The sequence below is a fragment of the Setaria italica genome, chromosome IX (genome assembly GCF_000263155.2).
Source record: "Setaria italica strain Yugu1 chromosome IX, Setaria_italica_v2.0, whole genome shotgun sequence".
NCBI classification, from domain to species: domain Eukaryota; kingdom Viridiplantae; phylum Streptophyta; class Magnoliopsida; order Poales; family Poaceae; genus Setaria; species Setaria italica.
The window spans coordinates 42,296,286-42,320,451 of NC_028458.1; the positions used below are offsets into that span (position 1 = coordinate 42,296,286).

At 44.9% G+C, this 24,166-nt stretch overlaps 3 protein-coding genes across 4 annotated transcripts; all 3 read right to left on the bottom strand.

Moving 5' to 3' along the window:
* Window positions 1-5,735: 5,735 nt before the first annotated feature.
* On the bottom strand, window positions 5,736-7,679 carry LOC101784711 (cytochrome P450 78A5). The gene is made up of 2 exons (XM_004983944.3): window positions 6,675-7,679; window positions 5,736-6,534 (listed from the first exon to the last, which is right to left on the bottom strand). The coding sequence occupies exons 1-2, from the start codon at window positions 7,638-7,640 to the stop codon at window positions 5,929-5,931; spliced, it is 1,572 nt and encodes a 523-aa protein (XP_004984001.1). The 5' UTR covers window positions 7,641-7,679; the 3' UTR covers window positions 5,736-5,928.
* Window positions 7,680-10,509: 2,830 nt separating this feature from the next.
* Window positions 10,510-12,897, bottom strand: LOC101785101 (protein SPIRAL1-like 1). Its single transcript, XM_004983946.3, has 3 exons — window positions 12,751-12,897; window positions 11,469-11,723; window positions 10,510-10,838 (listed from the first exon to the last, which is right to left on the bottom strand). The coding sequence occupies exons 2-3, from the start codon at window positions 11,700-11,702 to the stop codon at window positions 10,764-10,766; spliced, it is 309 nt and encodes a 102-aa protein (XP_004984003.1). The 5' UTR covers window positions 11,703-11,723; window positions 12,751-12,897; the 3' UTR covers window positions 10,510-10,763.
* Window positions 12,898-13,369: 472 nt separating this feature from the next.
* LOC101785776 (vacuolar protein sorting-associated protein 52 A) lies at window positions 13,370-22,667 on the bottom strand. Of its 2 annotated transcripts, XM_004983947.3 has the most exons (19): window positions 22,420-22,667; window positions 22,259-22,316; window positions 21,955-22,050; window positions 21,515-21,616; window positions 20,895-20,978; window positions 20,320-20,400; window positions 19,606-19,749; window positions 18,833-18,924; window positions 17,817-17,898; window positions 17,053-17,238; window positions 16,499-16,614; window positions 16,362-16,420; window positions 15,899-15,999; window positions 15,274-15,324; window positions 14,965-15,144; window positions 14,712-14,846; window positions 14,528-14,602; window positions 14,065-14,122; window positions 13,370-13,981 (listed from the first exon to the last, which is right to left on the bottom strand). In XM_004983947.3, exons 1-19 carry the CDS (start codon window positions 22,518-22,520, stop codon window positions 13,680-13,682), a joined length of 2,103 nt encoding a protein of 700 aa, XP_004984004.1. In that variant the 5' UTR covers window positions 22,521-22,667; the 3' UTR covers window positions 13,370-13,679. The 2 variants fall into 2 exon arrangements, with proteins under 2 accessions (XP_004984004.1, XP_004984005.1); XM_004983948.3 differs by lacking the exons at window positions 22,259-22,316; window positions 22,420-22,667 and having other exon boundaries at window positions 20,895-20,974; window positions 21,955-21,970.
* Between the last annotated feature and the right edge of the window lie 1,499 nt (window positions 22,668-24,166).

A 24,166-nucleotide genomic window follows, 5' to 3' on the forward strand; every position in this document is an offset into this window, starting at 1 on the left:
ATCGCGTACGTGTACAACAAGCTGTTGTTTGTGCAATTACTATTTTTTTTTGCTGAGCCTAATGGCGATTCAATGAGATTGAAACTTTTGTTTTAAACAGCAATAAGAAGCGTCAGTTTCTACAATTTGATGGTAGCAGTTTCTGTCATTCAAAATTGGCAGTTTTTACTATTTTATGAGGCTGTTTGATGGGGGGAAACTGATGCACTATTGAGTCTATAATACTAGGAGACGTCTTGGTTGAATAGAAGCTGAAAACACGCTCGCATGCCCACTCGCTGCGCTGAACCTTTTGTTGCTACGCCTCATCGACCTTCGAACTCGGCATGCACCCTGGATCTCCGAAACCACTGCCGCGAGACTCCTGCATGGGGCTGGCAATCAGATTTTTGAGCAGCGTCTACACGTGACCGCTTGGTGACTCTGCAACACCTACAACACGTTTGACCACGTTCTGCGCGAAATTATTGAGTAATGTCCCTGCAACACCTTGTTCTAGTCAATATGTTGCCTGTTTACATGTGTTGTATGCTTGCGTCAATTTTCATCTATGTGTTTTCCCTCCAAATAAAATCCGGAATGTTTTTAGGCACATTATTCCAACAGTAGGTTCTCCGTTCTCCCTGCAAAAAGCGTCCACAATAGAAATCTTGTGTTTCTGTTGTAGAAATCATCATAACACCGCATTGCATTTGTAAAATATTTGTGAAAAGTTTTGTAAAATCGATAACATATTCTTGTCTGTAGAATTTTTGTCTTCACTTGAACGGTTGACCCTGTTCGCTTCAGCTTATAAGCCGGCTGAAAAGCTGAAACGGCTGATTTGTTGTGAGAGGAAAACACTGTTTGGTGGCTGATAAGCCAGCTGAATAAGCTGAAGCGAACAGGTGCCATGTTTTACTAGATCTGGAATGGTTTGCCTTTCTGCACCCAGAAGACCATTCTGAACATTTCTCAAAACTTGATAGTATTTGTCCAACATATATTTACTCCACTAAAATGTTGAGGTTTCATCATTAGGATCTAACAAAGATCATAAAAATGCAGTACATGTATTGATGCCTATACTGATATTTCATATTTGAGTATGGTTCAGGAGGCTGGGTACCTTCAAGTTTGGACCTGAGGCAGGAGGTGGTACTGCAGCCTCAAACCTCAGACGTGCACCGTTGGGGACACAGCCTGTCGGGCGAATACTCAGCGAGCTCTGCGTACCGGACATTCTTCCATGGTGCGACCAGCTTTGAGCCGGCAAAGAGGCTTCGGCAATCCTGGGCTCCGGCGCTGCAAACTTCTTGCTATGACACCATTGCCGGACTGCTGACAGGCTGCCCAAGCGTGGCATGCCACCTTGCATCCAGTGCGATGCTCGCTTTGTGTGACGAAGCAGATGAAGATATCTAGAACCTCCTATGAATCATGCTTATTGTTGTCCACATTAGTTATGATGCATCATGTTCTGGTGGAAACTTTTTATGGGTCACGCTTTTTTTTTCGTATTCATTTTTTTATTGCCATTTGGCGAGAAATTAGCAAATGTGTGATCAGTTGCGGATCAAGTTGTATTCTGACTCGCATGTTTCCTTGTATTTTTCCAGTGTGCTGGCGCCTCTTGCTCAAACCTGCAGCCACAAGGTACAGCTGGCGAGTTGCTTCTGCACCTCTGTGCTCCTATCGATATTTCACTGTTCTGGAATTCCAGTGATATTTGAGGAATTTCACAGGAATCAGTTTGGACACTGAGTTGTAAAAGCAAAGCCAGGCCAACCGCGCCGTGAAATTAGGCCAGGCCAAGCAAAGTCTTAGAAGCAGAAGCAGTCCACTTCCTATTGAGTTTACCATCAAAAAACTCCTGCCTCGGCAAGAATATATCTGCTACATATTCTGCTGCATGATTGACCACACCATTCTCAAGGAGATGAGATAACGACCTGCACAGACTCCCTCCACTGCATCTGCTGAACCTTCTTCTATCCACACAATCACCAACTCACCTGCCGATCATGCGCTTCACACCGCCGACTGCTGAAGCGAAAAGACCCAGCGGCGGCAACAACTGCGTGGTGCAGCGGATGACCATGCATCAGGTCACATGAGGAACCAATCATGAGATGAGCCCCTCACCCTCAGTGCCTCATATCATAGGTGACATGAGTAGCACATCATGAGCCATGAGCTCGCTACTCGCGGTTAGTTTATGCCTGTTTCATGGATGCCTTTCCACCTAATGCCTCTAAAAGGGAACAAACATGGCATGCGAGATCTCCTGCAGGATTTGCATACAGCTATGGATGTGATGCTATCAATCAGGGGATTCTATAAGCTAGCTTGCTTGATTCGCTGCTTTGCAAGGCATGCTTGAAGCCTGTGGTGATGATTTGCTGGTTTGCCAGCTCTGGAGGAGGCTTCAAGTCTCTAACGATCATGAATTCTAACCTGCTTTAAGGAAAGCATGGTCTTATCTGACCAACCAGATCAGATCTAAGATTATGTATGATGTGATCCTGAATTCATGTGCTCAACGAGACTTGACTAGAATAGCACCTGAGAAGATAAAGATTAGCTTGTGATAAGGTTGACACTACAATATGTTCGCACCAATTGTAACAGAGAACCTAACTATGATCACATCAGATATCAGACTATTAAATATGGACTAGCTAGTATCTACTTTGAGGAACTTTGCTTGTCCAGTAGGGTAACAAGTTGTGGTCTGTGTGTTTTTGCATATTTTTTCGACCTTTTTAGATCATAGGGAAAAAAAGAGAGACAAAAGAAAACCCGCCTGCAGGATCATGCTTTGGACTGATCTTTATGCCCAACAACATTCGCAATTTGGGACGGCGCTTTCAACCACGAATGGCGTGTGTCACGTGTGTGCATCTCATTCCATCTTTTACTTCTGTCACCATTGTTTGAGCTTGGGAGGAGCCTATGTGAAGCCTGACAGGAGTGCCTAGCTAAGGTAGGATGAGCTAATTGCATGGGTCCACTGCTGCTGTGATTCAGCACTCAGCAGATCCCTGACTGGTGAATTCATCTTCTTTTATCCCCTCCAAAGAAAACAGAATTCCCTTGCTTTATTCCCACTCTAGAATTGAAGTCTGGTCAGGACTTGATCGTACGGTAATTAAGAAATTCCAGATACTTGAGATCCTTTTTCTCAGGGAGCTTTTGATCGTCGCCACAAATAATGATTTGTTGAAGCAATGATGATTGATCACAGCACAAGTTGCACCGCTGGTCTTTGATTTGCATACCTCGGAGTAAATTATTGCCACATTTGTATACTCCCTCCGTTCCAAAATGTGGGTCGTTTTGGATTTTCTAGATACATAGATTTTGCTATGCACCTAACTATAGGATTATGTCTAGATACATAGCAAAATCTATGTACTAAAAAAAAGTCAAAATGACCTACATTTTGGAACAGAGGGAATAGATATTTTGTATGCCTAATTTAGGCACTTCAGGTCCTGAAACTAGAGAGCCAACCCTTGCGTGATCGTTTAAAGAACTCGTACACTTCAGGTCCTGGCAGGAGTGCCTAGCTAAGAGTAACATCTTTGACAGATAGACTATGCTTATGTTGCATGAATTCTGTTTTTAATTATAGAATTTAACACCATCCTTATCTTTCATCAGGAGAGTAACTGAACGATTACTTTACAGTCCAATGCTTTTTCTCCGTAGGAACCATTATCATGATAGCCCTTAATTTCTCAATCATCTGAATGCTTTACCAACAGAAAAAAACAAAATACCAGAACCCACTATTATTCAGATTCGAGCAGATATATGACCAAATTCCACTATTATTCCAGAACCCCGTATATCCCTTTTTGTTGTGCAAACTATCACTTTCCTTTTGCCATATATCTATTTTTCAAATGCTTGTGCAGCACCCACCAAATGATTGGGGAATAAGAACCCAAAAATGGCATAATTCTGATGGCCTCTGCCTCTTGCTTTACCCTCCAAATCTCACGCAGAATATTTGTAGGCTGGGAAAAAGTTTGTGCCCTTTCCTTCTATAGAAAACAACCCAGGTCCCTATGATACTTATTTCCTAGATCGGGATATAATAATCCAGTATTTAATTTCCTAGGGTTTTAAACAATCCAAAGGGTCCGCCGCCATTTTTGAACTCTTCCTTTTGGCGCCACTCTTAACCTTTTTCTCGGAGGACATGACTCTAGGATTAAGTCCCATGATACTCAGTTTTGCATTTTTAATTTCAAGTCGCACCATGCATGACGTCAGGCTAACTCAGCTCACAGATTTAAAACATGGTTAAAGAAAAGATGTTGAACACTTTGGATGTCACCTCCAATGTTATCCTACTAAAGTGGAAACAAGATATGGTTCTAGTTGATGAGACATGAATATCACTTACTGTGTTCTAAATGTGAACTCTTTGTGACCAAAATTCCCTGTGAATAATAATCTTCGGTTGTTCTTATATGTACTACATTTGGCCACAAATTATCATTTTGGACGTACATAAACTAATTTTGAAACTTGGACTATAATCATTTTTAAATACCTATATTTTCCCACCTTATTATCTCAGTATTTTCCCTATGATACTATTGGAGGATGCTTCTTTCCTCCTACTACATTTTCTCCAAAAGGCAGCATTATGCATCAATCATGATTTGATCAAGGAGTCAAGCGATGCACCTTTTGAACAGATTTATGTAGGAGTACCACATCTTTATTGTATGGATAAGGCATATAAAAAAAACGACTGTACATACCAGTAATTTGTTGGTTCTAGGTTGTTTTCTTATCTTAATATGTGTATAGTCAATATTTAAAACTTAAAAGTGGGCATACAATAATTAATATGAGGAAAGCATAATTTTATACTCTCTCCCAATTTAAAATACAAGGCAAGGACACATTTCAAGATTCAAACATTGTAATCTCACACCAACAATTAGCCTCACTTATTGTAATTTTGCTTTTCAAAACAATTTCATTGGATTGACATTTAAAAAAAACCTACAAAGAGTTCTGGAGACATGCCAAGTCAGACTACACCTTATATTTTTTTATATTTTTGATAAAAACAACAATTCGATAGATTGGATAAGTTAGCTGTAAGCAGCTGTAAATCAATCCGGCGTACTTCATTCCCATATAATTGAGAGAACAAGAGAAGACGAGGAAAGGGAGAGAATAGAGGGAGACATTGAGACGTGGCGCAAATGGCCATGTCATGCGGTACAGGCAGATTTGGTGGATGGTTGAATGTGTTTAGACATCAAACCGCAAAAATGGCCAGATATGCCAACACTAATGTAAATTTTGAATTCAGACATGCAAATTGAAGGAGTTAACTCTGTTGTAATTTTCTCAGGATCAAAACAGGTGCAGATAAATTTGTAGCATTCAAAAATTGTCTTGCCATCAAAATTAATCAAGGTCAGGTCATTTGGCTTCCACATATATTGTCTGAAAAATCATAAAATTGCATTTTTGTATGGGGCAAAGGGAATAACAAGTTTCCATGTTCAAAGTATCAAAACCAATGATATCAGAAACGAGATGATGAAATGTGTTCTTTTTTGTTTTGGAAGGAGCTCGAGCTCAACTTTCTCTAGAACAAAGCATGCATTAAAAATTTATAAACCTCATTTCCATGTGTCACAAAAACAGCCTCAGACAAAAACACGGTATAAAATACATGATTTTTCTACAAAGTTCTCATGAGGCATTTTCACACGGTATAAAAACATTCAAACATGATTTCACATCCTAGACACTCACATCTAGTACATGAATATAAACACATTCGCTGATTATACGTAGCTACTTAAACTCGAATCGATCCCAAATTAAACACATTCTCTGGATCCACAAAGGCAATCAAACGGCGCTACTCATCCTGCGCGCCACGCCATGCGCTCTTGTGCTTCGTTCTCACCACCTCGGGGTGGCCTTGCACACGAGTGGCTTCTCCATCTCCAGCGACATGCCCAGGCGCTCCGACAAGTCCACGCCGCCGCCGTCCGCTGGCGCCCACTCGAAGCGGTGCAGCAGCTGCGCGAGCCACAGGTGGACGGTGGCGAGTGCCATCGCCTTGCCGGGGCACACGCGCCGCCCGGCCCCGAACGGCGCGAGCCGCAGGTCCCCGCCCATCACGCTCACGTCCTCCTCCTCGAACCGCTCGGGCCGGAACGCCTCGGGCTCCGGCCACACCGCCGGGTCGCGCGCGATGGCCCACATGTTCACCATGGCCGTGGTGCCCGCGGGGACCAGGTGGCCGCCGACCACCGCGTCGTGCACGGCGAGGCGCGCCCACGACAGCAGCGGGCCCGGCGGGTGCACGCGGAGCGTCTCCTTCACGACGCGCTGGAGGTAGGGCAGCCGGGCCACGTCGGCGTCCGACATGGCGGCGCCGCCGCGGCCAACGACGGCGTCCAGCTCCGCCTGCGCCTTCGACTGGATGTCCCGGTGCAGCACCATCCGCGCCATCACCCACTCCAGCAGGATCGCCACCGTGTCCGTCCCTCGGAAGATCATCTCCTGTTGCATGCACGAAGAAATCGAAACGTAAACACGATGCGCATTTCGTAACTGATGTTACAAATGCAATGTTCATGGATGCATGTCACGATGTAACAATTCACGATTCACTAATTAACTGTTCTTGATTTATTTCTTACCCAGAGAACAGCGATCATGTCGGAGTCCGACAGCTTCTCCTCGCCCTCCAACCCCAGCAGGACGTCCACGAAATCTCCGGCGGCGGCCGGCTCGCCATTGTCGCCGCTCTTCTTCCTCTGCCTGTGCTCTTCGATGATCCTTGCCACGAACACGTTCACCCTGCCCACCAGGGTCCTGCACCTCCTCCTCACGCCCTGCACGTCCAGCCAACTGAGCAGCGGCAGGTGGTCGCCCCAGTTGAACACGCCGAGCAGGTGGTACCCTTCCTTCACCATCTCCTCCAGCTCGACGCCCTCCGGGCTCTCGGGATCGTAGCAGGAACCGAACACGGTGGCCATGACGTGGTCCAGGGAGGCCGCGTGGAGCACGCGCCGCATGGCCACGGCCTCGCCGCCACCGCCGGAGATGCGCCGGAGCATGCCCTCGCCGATGGCGGCGCGGCGCGGGGCCGAGGCGGCGACGCTGCGCGGGCTGAAGAGGTAGGCGGAACTGATGCGCCGGAGCGCGCGCCAGTAGTCGCCGGAGGGGGCGAAGCCCATGGCGCGGTGGAAGAGGAGCTCCCGTGCCGCGTCCTTGACGGGGCGGTCGGCGAAGGCGGCGCTGGACAGGAGCTCCCGCGCCGTGTCGGGGCGGCTGGCCACGACGAGGCGCGTTAGGCCGACGGAGAACGCCGACAGCGCGGCGCCGCCGGGCAGGGACCGAGACAGGGACGCGAGCGCGCGGTGCGCGGTGGGGCCCGCGAGCGCGGTGACCACGCCCGGCGCCCCCGGCGGCGGCGGCGTGGCGGTGCTGGCGCGGCGCCGGGAGACGGCGACCGCCGCCCACGCGGGGCCGCCGGGGAAGAGCCAGACCAGCGAGGTGGCGAGGAGGAGGACGGCGAGGAGCGGGGAGAGGTAGGTGGTGGCGGCAGGGAAGAGGAAGAGGAGGTAGTCCTGGGTGGAGCTGGTGAGGGTGGTGGCGTCCATGGCGAGGGCGTGGTGGTGGTGGTTTCCTCGGGGAGGTGGGAAGGCTGGATGGTGTGGGTTTTGGGAGGGTGAGGAGGGTTTATATAGAAGGAAGGCGAGGGAGGCTGCGTGCTGAGCGTGACATGGAGGAGGTTTAGATTTCAATAGTAACAGCTCAGGAGAAATGAAACTCATTGTATTCTTTCCCCTTTTTATGGTGGAGAAAATAGCGCAGAAGTAATCTTTTGCGTTCGCTTCAAACCATTTGGAGCATTTGGTCCATACAGATAATAGTTATTGTAAAAAAAAAACTAAAGCTTATATAGAAACCCTCCTATTTCTCTAAATCATTAGTGCAGCTCTCAACTAAAAACAACATACAACTTCAGGAAAAAAAATAATATGTAAATATTTAAAAGCAAACCTTTTCGCTATTCATGTCTCTAACTAATAGAATAAGTACCATGAAATAGGTTTTTTTTTATGATTTGTGATCAATTGTATATGGAATTTATAAGCTGTAATCTTTCGGTTTAATGGTTGCTTGATCATGCTCTTTCTTGCTCCAGCTGTAAAGGCATGTTTGTTTGAGCTGTAGCTTTTGAACTTTTCTAAAAAGTTGTTGCTGACTTTTTACTTCTGAAAAGTCAACACTAGTTTTTTTTAAAGATATGTTTAGCTTTCTGAGCTCAAAAAACTATGAAAAGCTCAAAAAACTGAGCTTTCCAGCTTTCCATATACACCCAGCTTTTCTGGACTTCCAGCTTTCCAAAAGTTGCACGATTAATTCGTTGTTTGTTTGAGCTCCTAACCTTTTTCATGCTGAGAAGCTGTCCGGAAGCCCAAACAAACATGATCTAGGATTAGCAGGATCCCCTCGCACCTACTAGGTGCAATGCAAGTGCAATGCAATGGTTCCGTGCCTTTCTCCTCTAGCTACCGTTGATCATTCATGGTGAATTTGCTGTGTGGATGCAGCAGCAGCTCACTGCATTAAGCTGGGGCCAATGTAACCGCTGCAGGCTCAAGAAGCACTAGCTGGTCACCAGCCGTCCAGCCGTTACAAACGAATTACGGGCGCGTTGCTTGGAGCAATTGAATCGCCTTCAATGGCGGTTATTAATCCTGCAGGGCCTCGATCGGCAGTTGGGTTGGGCCCCGGACAGGCAGGCAGGCGCGGCCAGCCGGCTGCTAGCTCGCTCGCTCACTTTGGCCCCCCCGGCCCGCGTGTAAAGTTTGCCGGCGCCGCCGCAAAAGGGCGCGACGGGATGCGCCGCGCGCGCGGCGCGGCGGCGCCTACACAGCACGCGCGGAAGCGTGGTACTTGCGCCGCCGGGGCGGGACCAGAGCTGAGCTAGGCGAGCGGTGCTGCTAGACGAGCGAGCATGCATCAGGACTTACGTATAAAACACTGTTTCTCTCTCCTGCGGTTGGGACTTGGGAGCTCGGATTAAAAAATAAAAAGATATTGAGACGATTGTAGCGTTAAAAGTATCTAATTTTGGCAAATACTACTCCATGTCGGTGATGGGTGATATTTGCAAGCTGAGTAAGACATGAGTAATTTGAGAAAAAAGTCTAAGTAACCCACGTATTCCCCTGAACTACAAAATCAGATTTTTTTTAATCCCTCATCTTTGCAAAGCCATCTAACTTTGGATAATTTTGCCTCGCTGGCATGCTGAGGTGGACAGTGTGTTGCTGATGTAGATCGCTTACACGTGAAGCTCACATTTTTATCTCATCTTTATCTTCTTCCTCTGCTAGCTTCTTCTTCCATCGTACCTCCTTCGGTACGCCTCTGTTTAGCTGTGCATCCGCTTTCACGCCTTGCTCCTCCGCTCGCACACGCATCGCTCCGCGCTCATGAATCCGGCTCCCCTGGGACGCTCGGTAAGGTGCGGCCTAGGCCACCTCCCGGAGGTGTGCATCGCGGGGATGGGGCCGCTCCCGACAACGTGGCGCGCGGGGCTGGGCCCGGGACGAAGACCTCCTCCCGATAGCGTGGTGTGCGGGGCCGGGGGCTGAGACGACGGATCTCCTCCCAGCGGCGAGGCGTGGCTAAAGAGGCATCCTCCTGGTGGCGTGGCGCGCGGGGCCGGGGGTCGGGATGGAGGACCTCCTCCCAGCGGCGAGGCGCAGCCGGGGGCTGCCTACATTCCGTTAGAGGAAAGGTGGGGCAGAAGGTACGACATGTAGGTCCAGAATGTAATTGAGAGAGGAAAAGGAGAAAGAATGTGTACACACCCTGGCTGGCATGTGGGCCATTGCCACATCGTCGTCCACGTCAACCGTCATGGTGGCAAAACCATCTTTAAAACCGCTTTAGGGGGTTATTTAAACGGTATTGTATACTCCATCCGGTTTTAGAGCTGGGGCTACTATAGTTTGGGGATCCGATTGATGGAACTCCGCTGACGCTCAGCTCTCCACTCCGACAACCGTGCTTAGAGCTGGCTCAGGACTTGCATTGCAGGGATCCATGTGAGGTGAGGAGGTGTCTCGACCTACCTCGGTGATCAGAGTGGCTGTACGAGTGGCGACTGTTGAGGCAACGGTGCTGCTGCCTCCAGCGGCTCCAACTGGTTAGCGAGGGGACCGGAACGAGCTCCTTGGATTCACAAGCGGACCTATTCTCAAACGATGGATGACTAGAGCTCCACATTTGTATTTTCTTGCAAGCATCGAAACAACCATCCTCGAGCCTGCACATCGCTCTTCCTTGACTGAACATCAGGATGCTGAGGCCCAACATTCGATTCTTACCTGCTGCAACCAAACATATATCGTCACTCGCGCGATGCACGGCAGCAGTTCACCAACCGCGTCGAAACGCAGAAGAGCAGATAGGTCCAGCGGGCAGCAACCATACCACACCATCACAGAGAAAGGGTGCAAAGTGCAAACGAAATAAGGTTCAGGCATACGATTTGCCCTGGAATTTAGCGACAGCTTACGTGCCCATGCCGGAAAGGTTTTTGCCGCATAGAAACCATCCGTACGCACACAGCACGGGGGGGCACACACATGAAACGACAACAACGGTTGTTCACGATTTTCAGATAACGATGGCGGCGGGGGATAACTTGGTTCAGATAACGATGGCGGCGGAGGATAACTTGGTGATCGCCAGCACCGTCAGCATCACTTCCCACCGAACAGGTAGTCCAGGGAAGAGCCACCACCGGGAGCAGCGTGGACCTTGGTCGAAGGACGGTCCTGCAAACATCATTTGATCACCACAACAAACCAACCGTTAGTTTCATTCCCATAATTCTGCCATGATGCTGAATCTGATTGGGCAATGTAAGGATGCAGACATTAAACATTGGAGTATATAGCTGTCTAGCTTAGCTGTTTACAAAGGACAATCAGTGGCCATTAAAGGCACCGATGCCCTCAATCCAAGCCATATCAAATTATGAATCCTATTGCAATTTCGAAACTACAGATTCATATGAAAACTAGTGTTGCAAACTTAATATTTTTAGTGCACAAATTGCAGACAGCAGCGACCAAAGTACTGAATAAGATGTTAACATTGATAATCCAAACATTCAATACCAACCCACCCCACAACAAGACTAGTACAGTCTAAAGTAAAATACCTGATGGAACAAAGTTTCGCTTATCAATATGATTCTAGTGGGGTGCAAGAACAAGAATATCATATGACAGCGGTACACAGACCTCCATAATGCTTTTAACATGATATTCCCCAGCCCAACATCCCACAAAATATGACATAATCGCTAAGAATGTAAATGTATGACTGTATGAGCAGTAGGCCAGTAACAATAAATGCGTGTCAAAAAGGTTGGTATGTGAAAATGAAGGAAACCAGAATACCGTAAGGAAGTTGCCGGTGTTCTGCCCATCAGCCCGGTGATAGTTGTTGGTTTGGCTGGTGACCCCTGCAGCAACCTGCTTAGTCACATCAGGCTTGGGAGGAGCTGGTTTCCCAGCAGGAGGAGCACATGCGGCTGGTGCAGCTGGTGCCACTGCTGGCTTTGGGGCCTCATCATTTCCAAAGAGGTAGCCCAGTTGACTTGAACCACCACCGGCACTACCACCACGACTCATCTTGATTGTTGAAAGGAGAAACTGTACAAAGATGCAAATCAGGTATCAGGCATGATTCCAATACACAATGCGTAAAGAGAAACATAAGTGCATCAATTTAATCTTCAACACTCCAAGTTAACATCGACAATGTCATATTTGTTTTGATCTGCCATCGATGCTTGATAAGGATACCATTCTCCCAAGATCAAATCAAAATAAAGAAGATTTGTTTTGACAGGACAGGCTCAGTTACAATTTAAGCACTGCAGGTGCAAGCAGACAGTAAAAAATAGCAAAATATATCCAGATCTGCCATTAATGGTTGGTATTTCTGATCTTATCTAAGTATGTATGGAACCCCATCTCCCAGAAATTTTCAAAGACATTAGTACAGAGACACATAGTTCCTTCTACGTTACATGCTTGTGCAGAAAATAAGAAGTGATAAAACCAAACATAAATCTAATCAGATTCAGAGAGCAGTACAGGGAAAGAAAACACCTTCAGCTAACTCTACTTGGTAATATATATATATATGACAGGTCTTGTAAAATAACAGCAGAAAAGAACCTAACTGACAGCATTTCACTAGTCAACAAAGATCACCATGTCCATGATTTACAATCGGTTATGTGAACAGGCATCATCTGGGAAGGTACGTATCCAGTGATCTGATTACCTACGCAATTCAGCACAACAACGAAGTAACATTAAACGAAACGAATCGACGGATCCTCCACCAAAAACCACAATGCCCAACGGATCTACACCTTTCTCTGAAGAATCTACGCCACATCTTCCTCCAAAGAATCTAAATTCTAAACCACACGGCGCTATCGCACTGAGCCAGGGCCGGCGGGCGGGGATACCCTACGGATCGACGACGCTGGCTCCTAAACGCCAATGGATCCGCGTCCGCCGACGACGCGGCGGACGCGCGCGAGCCAGAAATGGACGGGATCTCATCTCACAGGCAGATTCAGCCGCTCACGCCGCAGATCAGGGAAGCGAGACGACGAATCGAGGCTGCACTGGGCGAGGAGGAGGGCGGGGCGGGGGCGCTTACCGAGAGGCAGAGGCGAGGAGATCGAGCGCGGCCGGCGGCGGCGGGGTCGGTGTCCGGTGGGGAGTGGCGCTGCTCTTGCTCTCGCTTCTGCGCTCAACGGGAGGGCCAGCGGCTGGTTTGTATAGGGGGGCGGATGGGCCCACCATGCGGAGTGCGTGGGCCGATTCCCTGACCGGCCGTCCGATCTCGCCGTTGACGGCCGAGATGGCACGGGGCGCCCGCGTGAACGAGACGCTTCCCTCCCTGCCGCCTGCTGTAATCGGAAACGCGTGATGCTGTTTGCAAATATTTTAACGTTTGCCGTTCGTAGATATTTAACACAAATATCTATCGCTGCATAATATCCGTTTTATTTCTTCAAAAATTCATAGGGGATGTTTCAGGAATATATGGAATTTAACGCTCACATTAAATTTGGAAAACTATCCCGTATTCCAAACAGTACCAAGAAGACCGGGACGGTTTCCATACAACTACCGTACCCAGCCATTCACTGTAGCTGCTAACGTTGCCCCACTTAGGCGGCACAAGAAAGAAAATTCACCCTACTTTAAATCTCAGTTGTGATTGCTTAAAGAACTCTGGAATTCTTTTAACTAGATTAAGGGAACCAGATCAAAACAAGTGCTAAACAGAGCACAAAATCACCATTCTTGTAAATTACATTAAGTGATAACATTTGATACATACATCAGCATGGCAAACATCTCGAGCTTATACACTACAATATAACAGCAGCATAAAGGACACGGTTCTACGCTGGGAAAGGGTAGGGGGGCCAAATAACTCCGACCGACGAAGCTACAAATCACAACAAAATACTCTTGTTTCCTCTGCAGTAGCACATGCCAACTTTGTCGTTACAATGTAAGGATACACCACTACCCCTTAACTAGTCGTCTTAGTGTACATGGAAGGGGGTAAAGCAACTAAAAGGTCCTAGAATACTTCTTGATTTCGAACAGGATGGAGGATATGGACACCAGGTCCTTGTTGAGAGCAGAACCGCCATTGATCCTCTTGACACACTCGGTGAGCCTGGTGTAGTAGAGTAGGAGCTGCGCGAGCGCCGCTCTCAAGATCTCCATCCCACACAGGAAGTTGCTGAAAGATGTGATCACATCTTTGTGCATCTGCTCAATCGCAGCCTTGTACCGGCTCGCAAAATCCTTTACCAGTGGTTCAACTTCGGCAACGCTGATTTTCTCTGAACTACTAGCCGTTTCATCCGCTGATAACGTTAAAGCAAGATTGAGGTGTCATTTCATGGTACAAAAGCAAAAGGGTTTAATGTTCGGAGACATCTTCACTTACCTGGACGAGTTTTGACAAATCTGATCAAATCACTGAAATGCTCCTGGAGCAACTCTTCCTGCAGGAATATGCATGCATCGTATCAAGAAACTTCAATGGAACTTCTTAGAAAATGCTAGTGTATTAATGCATACAGGAAATGGACATGACATGTATGTTGGATAAGCCCTCGAACAGTGACAAACTGCAGTTCCCTATATTGTTACTAACATCAAAAAACAAGCATGCTGGTGTGTTGCCACACTCTATGAAAGCCAATAGGCATATCCTTGCTCTGTACAAAACTAGCATCTTTCAGTCTGTTATGAACACTTGGCATTCAGCAATCATATAAGAACCTAACACCTCCAACTAGATTTATGTGTTTGTTTGTTTGGGAGTTCCACCAGCAAGCTTAAGAAATGTGGTGAATGGTATTTTGCTCGCCATACAGAAATATTGTCCAATCTATACAATGGCATACCACATATATTGCAATGTTGCTCTTAAGAACCTCCTCGAAGTGGAGTTGTGCCTTCCCACCCTCTGTTCCAGCTTCCTTTTATGTCAAAGATCAGATTGAATGAAGTAATGGTTATTTTATAGATTTGTGTCGAAAAGTTACAGCATAAAAAACTGCCCCTTAAAATTAGTTACAGAATGGCTACCTTCAGAATGGCAATTGTTAAATCATAGTTGTTTATTAAGAAAATAGTTTGCAGCTTCGGTTTACTGAACATCTTGGCCAACTTAACGAGCAAGTCCTCAATAGCCATCCGCAATCGCTCCAAATTAAGATCAAGCTGCAGATAGAAGCCAAATTTTGTAATTTCTGTGAACTTCAAAAACAGTTGACTTGTGGTATGGCATGTGTGAAAAAAAAACAATCAGAAAATAGTGAAAGATTTGTGATCAACTAACCTGACCGTCCCCATGTTCAACATTGAGGTGAACTAGAGAAGCCGTAAATTCAGCATATCTCCTTGTGACATAGTGTGGATGGACATCGTCCTCCCAAAGAGTCTTAATATTTGCATTTCGCAAGCTGTTCAAATGCAAGTCAAACACCATCTTGAAGCGAGGCCAGAGTGACATATTAACCTGTCCATCATCCATAAAATGAGCTCAGTGATTCAAAATAATGGAAAGAGAGCAGAAGAAAGACTCTCATGCCGGTTCAACACCATGCCTTATAAATTTTCAGAAGCTAAGAACCGATTCAGACCAGACCTTGTCTAGGTAAGAGTCCAAACATGGGATTCGCCGCTTGAACATGATGAGCTGCACAAAATACCCATTTCAATAAGATTTAGTAAAAGTCTAGTTCTGCTATCTTCATCAGTTTATGCACTGGAAGAGAGCTAACAAACTTGCAATTAAATTACTATTTATTTTTAAAAATGTAAAAAAAAGAAACAACAAAAGGATACAAAAAATTGGTTGATTGTCACCAGTTTAAGAGAAAACCCACACAGCTGGCTACAAGACGATTCAACAAAACATAATTTTTCTGTAAACTAATCCCCGAAACTGGGTCGAAACTGATAGCTTCCAACCCACTGAACTGAGAAATCAAACGGGTGAACCAATATCACATTTCTATAGTAGTCCAATGACATAGTTTATGAAATCCAGATATGAGCATGGATGTGTCACATTTCTATAGTAGTCCAGCGACCTAGTTAGCCAGTAATTGCTAGAGTAAACAGAATATTGTGCAGTTTGTACCAAACATTGATCACAAATCACAACCACACTGAGAAGAAAACACCATTGTCCTGAGGTTTATTCCTAAAACAGGTATAGAAATGTCGATACTACTAGCTGTTCCATCATAAGGTAAATCAAAGTTTACCTGGTGCTGATGAATTATTCTGATCATAAGCATTATTCCGATTGCATCATAACAGTTCAGGAGTACAGCATTGAAATATTCATCAACCACTTGAATTGGTCCTGAGGAGGAAAACCAGTTACCACTTCAAGCATAAATCATTTTCATCAAGCAGAATGGCAAAGATGGTAATGCTAAGGACAACTTTAACAGCATTTAGAAAGACCCTAAGGTGCTCCTCGATGGAAACACCATATTTGTAGCTGAGAGAAAACATGAATTTTGCGATTAATAACAGTTCCATTTTTCTTAATCATTGGATGTATGTGTGATATGAAACTTAAAAATAGGGCATGAAGGAAAAGCATCAAATGCACATGGTAAGGCAATGCTAGGGGTCAAATGTGGGTTACCTATCTGATAAGACTACGGCACAGGATACAAATAAATGTGAAACAAACTTGATGAAAAGTAGGATGAAAACCTGCAAATATATCATGGAATATGGATTCTTCACCGAAGAAATCATCAGTGAACAGGTACCTGCAGTTTGTTGATATATGTCACACTGCCACATTTTGCTATGATAAAGAGGGAACTAGACGGCAATCCAAAGCTTACTCGGAAGTGGCTGTGTCAATAAGAAGTTTCTGCAAGCTTCTGAAAAGAACTTCATATGGATATTTTTGTGACTTTGCTTCAGCTATATGAGGTATCAATGCTGGCTGATCGATTTCCTGATACCAAAGAAAGCAAAAGACAGAATTTACACTACTATAGTTGCCACTTGTCAGTTTTGAGAGAATAAATCCTTCAGGAACAATAGATAGTCCAAAAGGTAAAAAAAAAATGTGAGGCAACATTCCAATAAAGGAACAAAATCTGGCATATCTCAAATTTATAACAGTTTCTTTATTACAATTGCTACTATTCATGGGTACAAGTGCAAATACAGGCAAGCTGAGGAACTATGAAAGTATAGATAGCAAAAATGTTTGGTCTCAGCATAATGGGCTATGCTCCGAAGCCATGAAGCTTGTTAGTGTATAAGTTCTGATTAGTTGCTATGCACCCTATGCCTCAACTACACAGTTTAGCTCCCATGCCATGATTGCCACTAATGAACTTCAAAATTCTAGACATACTGTGAATGAAAGTGTAATTAAGTAAACTACCTTTAATATGTTTATTCGTTCACCCAAAGCAAACACTGAAGAACGGGTTTTTAGAGATTCTTTTCCAATGGAGAAAAGGAAGCCTGTACTTCTGGTTTCAACGCCAAGTAAGTCGGTGGAAGTAGCTATGTCCATCTGTAGTTTCTCTAATGCTTGTATGTATGCACGAAAATGTGCACTTAGCACCTGTAGGTAGAAATAGTAAAAAAAATAAAATGTTAATATAACCAATAGAAGTTAGTAGTGCAGACATGTATAGGTTTTACATGGTTCTCTTTTTTCCTCCATGCTAGCAGACTTAAATAATCATGCAGAAATAAGAGAAGAGTTTGACGTAGATGAAGGTTGATGCCAAACAGCCAAAAGAAGCAAAGACAGGAAGGAACAGAAGCTAATGCTCCAGGTCCCAAAGACTCAAACTGAATAAAGTGGTAAATCATGACCCCAAGTGGAGGAGTCCATCAAAGCGCATCGCAACTCCCTTGGCTGTTTCAGTGTTTCTGCATGCTATACCAAGAGTTAATCCAGCATTAACATGTTTGAACCCTCAGGCATTAGTAATCACTACTTTTTGGAACAACAAGCATTATGTGAAATCCTCCTCACTGCCTATTGCCGCTATAATACTAAGCCACATGCTCCACTGTCAACACTTCCGTACACAATTCATCAGGGGCGTTAAACATTGGTTATGTGGTAGTCATTCAGATCACGTTGCTAGTGTTGATGTGGCTAGAGATTTCTTGTTAAAATACCACGCTCACCTTATTCATGGTATCAATATATGCCGCACGAATTTCTGCATATATCTCCTTAGCATGTTCCTTAAGGAAAATTATTGTGTATCTGCAGTGGAGAAAGTGATGGCCAAAAGTGAGAAATAACGCAAAAGGACAGAACATGACAGATGCAGCAGCAATATAACCACATAGGCATATGCAATATTTGAAGAAAAAATCATTTCCAGTCAGTAAAGGTCTATTACAAGCATAGTAATTGAGTGGAGTGATCTGTTTGATGATTCATTAATCCAACCGGTGAGACTGGACTTCAAATTCATTAATGTAATCTTTAAAACTCAAAACATATTTTAATTTGAACTCAATTGTCAACAAAATGCTGCCACTCAATAGGTTTTTATTCTCCACACAGACAAGAAGATCTACACTTTAAGTGCCCTGGTTAGCTCTTTGGAGATGAACAGAAGTTTAGGCATTTAACTTTCAAACCTGAGCAGTGTAATCTGTTGACAAGATATCTGTCCAGTTTCAGTACAATACTGCATGAGTAAAACATTGCTGGTGACAGCCCATATATGGTTACTGAAAATACCAATATGGCTTTTCCATATGTATATGTAGGCAAATGCACTATCACCACCATATAATGTGCCTTTGATGCAACCTTCCAAATTCAAAGTACTAGTTTATACCATTGTCATTGTAATGCCCCTATAAATATCCTTGAGGCATTTCGTACATCTCAGTACATGTAACCTACATGTATAAGTGATTTTCCATTATCCTTAGGAAATATATGGTAAGTTTCTCCACTTGCAACTATTTTAGTAGGATCACAAATGGATGAATCGGACTACATTGAGCGCTGTTGAAGATAACGTAGTACAGATGAATTTTTAATAAGACCAAAACAAGACATAAATTAATATACTGGAACCACAATTTAGTTCACAAAACTTTGCACTGAGGCATGGACAGCAAGACAGGTATTGAAAGGTACAACAAGCCAAATAGGTATGTGATAAGAAAGCATGACATACTTGTATTTAAGAAGGACACTCTGCTGTAGAATCTGAATATTAGTTTTCGGTTTTCTCAAGGCATAGAACTTCTGGATGACAAACTCAAAAATCTGCAAGAAAAGTATGGATGCATTAATAACGGTGTTCTAGCCTAATATTATTGGATTTACTACAAAAAGAATCAGTGAGCAAAAGGTCAAACACAGGTTCTATTACAGCTTCCATGTATTAATGCAATTAAATAGAGATATAAAAATTTCATGTCGATTCATAATTGCGTGTCAACTAGTATGGCCTATAAATAACACTCGCCATTAGTAATCAATTTGGTTTGTCATCTGTCATCAAAATCTCAAGAAAAAAATCCGCATCTCACTCTAGCAACGAGTGATGCATCATGTTAACAGTCCAGCGTCCATCATCACTGGCACATACCAATTGCAAGTTTCTGACACTTCAAAAGTTTGCATGTTGCAACTAGCAGCTATGTGCCAGTGGCCCTATTCGCCATGTCAGTGACATGTGTTTCCCAATTCATACATTACTGCAGTCCTACTAAGTTTATTCCCTTTTCAAGACGACCTAAGACTTCATTACATACATCTGATGAGTTTACTATATAATCAGGAAAGTTCACAAGCATTGTGATTTGTGAATCAACAGGGGTAGTAAGACACATTAGCTCTGATAGTCGCATCACATTGATAAAAACATGGACACAGGAACCCATGGAAGGATGATAAGTAAGATGCAAGCCAACAGGAACTAAAAACGACAATTGTTTTCCAGACCTTTGAGACAGCTTTCTGCCGTAGTCTCTCAACTTCAGGCTGAACATCTTTTAGAGCCTTGGATGATTTAACCATAGGATCAGCATCAATGAACTTGATCTTTTTGCTCAGAGTCTCAAGTGTTTTCATATATTCATCGTTGACCTGCACAATTGTTGAATAAAGCATTTTCAGAAATCCATAGGAGAATCATGCTTCAACTGCAAACAAGCCATGCTGGCATAGCAAAACAGTAAACTCGTGTGACTTTTGATATATCAAAACTGACAAAGACAGTCTTTCTAACAGGTAATATAGCAGTTAAAGCTTGGGCAAACCAGCAATAGTTAAGATTTGAGCAAACAAATACATGCAACAGGGGAAAGAAATATCATGTAAGATAGGATACACCAGACTACTTAAACAGCAATCCATAGGATTCCCAAAGGAAGCAAAGAGACAAAATAGAAGAAATCTCATCGTTAAACATAGTAATCAAAATAGCAGAGTTGCATTATACTCCCTCCATCCCAAATTACTATTCATTTTGGCTTTTCTAGGTGCATAGCATTTGCTATGCATCTATCTGGGATGGAGGGAGTAGGTTGCAAATAAATGGTAGTAAGTTCAAGAGGACTGATCGTAATATATGCTAAACTAAATCATGACTGTACAACTAAACAAAAAAAACAGTAATGTTGAGAGCTGCCATAATGAAAGAATGTAAGTAATCACCTCTCCATCAACAATTATGTCAATCATTCTTGGAGGTACTATTATATCCTCAACAAATTTTGACAATTTAGACTCTGCAGCCTGCAATTTGTTTTCCAAAAGATAGGAGTCAACATAAGAATTATAAAGGCAACTGAACATGGAGAATAGGGGAATACAATGCATAAAAGCTAGGAATACTGTGAATCGTTTCCACAATGAAATAATTTCTAACTGTTCAGACTTCAGAGGACAGTGACTATGCTTGAATGTTTCGGAGGGAACCATTGCTTCATAGTGGCATGTCACTACTAATAAGATCTGATCTAAAGAGCAAAATGGTGTTGCACATGGTAGTACAACCTACACTGACATATCCTTTGGTAAATGTATCACCTTATAAGAATCATCATCTAAACTATAATTTTCCTAGCTATGCCACTTGCATGAACAGAGATCAGACAAGAATGCCAGCTAAGGGGATACAAAGATAACCATAAAACATGCAAGATGGAGAACATTATAAAGCAGCCTTAATTAACTAATAGAAAATCAAATCGACGAATGAAAGATACAAAATATGGAATGAACCAGACCTTACGATTTTTCAGCTTTAATCCCATGTCCATAGATTTCTCCTGAAGGACCTTTATCTCTGAACTTATGGAACCAATTTCTGTCTACCACAGAAGTCAAAAGATTGCAATATGACTTAGTAAAGAAAAGGAGGATCTGTTATTTCTATCTAAAGGTGAACAAATAAAGAGGACTAGAAAAGCATGAAACAGCATTTAACGAGAGTGCTGGCCATTACATTTAAGCATTATAAGTCGTGAACCATTATAAGCCAGAAATGGTGTTGCTAAAGTTATGATCGTTGAAGTTGTTAAATGGATCATATCATATAAATTGAAATTAGAATCCTTGGATAACACGTGGAAATCGGAGTGCAGCAGAGTGTGAATAGCTCCATATGTGTTATAGTTACAAAAGGACATACTGAATGTAAAGGGGCATACCCTTGGTACATTTTCATGTAACTAACAGTTAAGCACACCCTGGCAAGCTTAGACAATGAATTGAACTGCTAATAACAACAAGAACACAAAAGCTCGCACGTTGCCGATTTGATAACATGTTTACAGCTACTCGCTTGGTTATCCAGCATGTTATATCTCAAATAGTACTGCCACAACAAATGGAGATCTGTAATTACCTGGAATCCAGTCAGAACCATTTCCATTTGGGACAAAATATTGTCACAATCGCGAATTTGATCATGCAGCGAAACTAGGTTTTCACTTTCCTTAATGTAATCCTACAAAAAAAAAAGAAAGGCAATGTTCCTTAAATCAAATGTCAAGACAGCAACCCAATAATAATTATTTTTGCAGCAGCGTTAAAAAACATCAACAAATCATGAGTCCATGTTCTCCACATAGCTTCACTACTCTTGAACAGCCATTTGATGATTCAGCATAAAATTTTGTTTAATAGAATGACCTTACCAGTTCAAGATATCACTAAACAGGTTGAAATTCTATTGACATTTGACTCGTACAACAGCTAGCTCTACATTATGAGAACAATGATTGTCCGTCATAATTGACATGAACTACTTAACTAGGACCAGATAACATCTGCCAGAGCAATCACCTGTATGGAATCAAGCTCGACTTGGCGTATGTTATTCTCGACACCTTTTGTGTACTCGCGCAGTTTGATGCCGTTAGCCAGGATGTTTGCGACTTCCTGCACATGCCCAGAAAGAGAACAACAGTGACCAGCAAGGAGGAGGCAAGAGCACACTGTTTCATACAGCTCCTCGTCACCCAAACATTGCGGCAAGCTCAAAAGGGCAGCAATGCAATCTGCTGCTTCAAGGTCTCAGTAAGGCGTAAGCTACTACATAGCCATTATGCAGAAACTATAAAGTTTGCTGTATAGCAAAAAGCGATACCTGATCATTCTTGCAGTCGTCGAGCTCCTGCTGCAGCCCTTCCAGGCACTCGTCATCACTAGCAACGACGAAACAGCGCGCAAGCTTCAGAATCGCAGCCACAGAACGGTAGGGACAGCACACGACGCCATCCGAGAAGGAAGAGTGGGCGATCGTAGTACCTGGTGACTTCCTCGTCGAGGGCGAGGTCGCCGACGAAGACCCCGAGATCGAACCTGTCCTTGTGCCCGTCGAGGGCCTCCGCGGCGGAGACGGCCTCCATCTCGGGGCGGAGAACGCCGCGGCGGACGGTGTCGGCCGGCTGGCTGGGTAGCTACGATCTAGATCTGCCACCGGTGGCGGTGGGGGTTGGAGTCGGATCGGACGGGGCTGGGAGGAGGGTCTCCGGGAAATGGAGGAGACAGCAGACTGCACGGACACAACAGGTGGGTTGGAAGGGGCGAATGTGTTGGGCTGGACTGTGTTGTTGGCTGCTTCGTCGGCCTATTACTGTGGTTCTAAGCGCACTCGGCGTGCCAGGCCCAGTTAGTTCCAATGGCCGGCCCATATGTGTTTGCTCGGCCTAGTTAACATATTCGGCCATTTTATGACAGATTTTTTCCCCCTTTTTCGTTCTTTTTTTGCTTTTCCTTGTTCTTAATTTTCTTGTTTTTTTTTGAACGGAATATGTATTCCATTAACTTACGGACTCAGCGATATCGCTGGTCACCAGGTCCTCCATGCCACATGGCGTACCGTCCCATCGAAGGTCGGTACCTTTTTTTGTTTACTAGTTTTTCTCCCATACTTTTTTTTTGGGGGGAGTGGGGGAGGGGGGCGATATTTTTAGTCTCTCACTCTCCTAAACCTCCCGCAAATTTGCGTCCACCCGCATCTAGAGTTGTTCCGCCCGCAAATTTGCACGGCGCTTTTCCTCCCCCAATCCGTCTGTGCGCGACCGCGCCTGCCATTCCCACTTTTTTTTCCGGGTGCCAGCGCCTGTCTTTCTCGAACGGCGGCGGCGCCAGGCCTTCCTGAGCGGCGGCGGCTGCTCCTTCCCTCCCACTCGCAGCAGATGCTTCCCGCGCTCGTTTTTTTGCCGTGCGCGCGCACCACCCGCAGCGCACCAGCCGACGCCTGCTCGCCCCGCATCGCTTGCCCCGCGCCGGCCGCCAATCGCCCCGTGCCGGCCAGCTGGGTAGGGAGGGAGGGAGAATACGACGCGGCCCTCAATGTAGCGGACAACACACTCGATGCAGAACTCGTGTGCACAGTGGAGCTGTGGAGACCCTGGACAGTGGACAAGAGAGGTCGGTGATGGGTGAGATGGATGCGGGATGGTGAGGGGAAGCTGCTGGTGCGAGGAATCAAACGGAGGCGCCGGGATACGGCGGATTTGACCGATGGTGAGCTCTGCTCGAAGGAGCGATGGAGCTATATTCTGGAGGTAGGGAGGGGCTCTGTTTTAGCATAGCCCCCAATACATCGTTTTGGGGAAGAATTTTTTGAGGAAGTTGCTCTTAGTTAGCAGAGAGAGTAGGTTGTGCTAGAGAAATTCTTGACTCTTGAGTGGTGCTCTCTAATAATTGTATGTAAATTAACATATAACAAATATATATATATATATATATATATATATATATATAGGCCTCCGCTATTTGGTACCCAGGGTACAGAATAGCTTATTCGGTACCCGAGCCCCCGAGCGCGACCCGCCCGCGGCCGCGCCAGTTTTTTCCGCGTGCGCGAACGTGGCCTCAGGGTCCAGGCTCGGTAGACCGAGCGCCCCTCCCGTTTTGGTGGACCGAGGGAGAGCGTCCGTCAGTTTCTCCGCGCCCTGGATCTCGTCCGTTTTGAAAAGCCTTCGCCTCCCCGGCCACCCTCCGCCGCCGTGTGCCAACCCCGTTGAGATCCAGCGCCAGCTCGCCG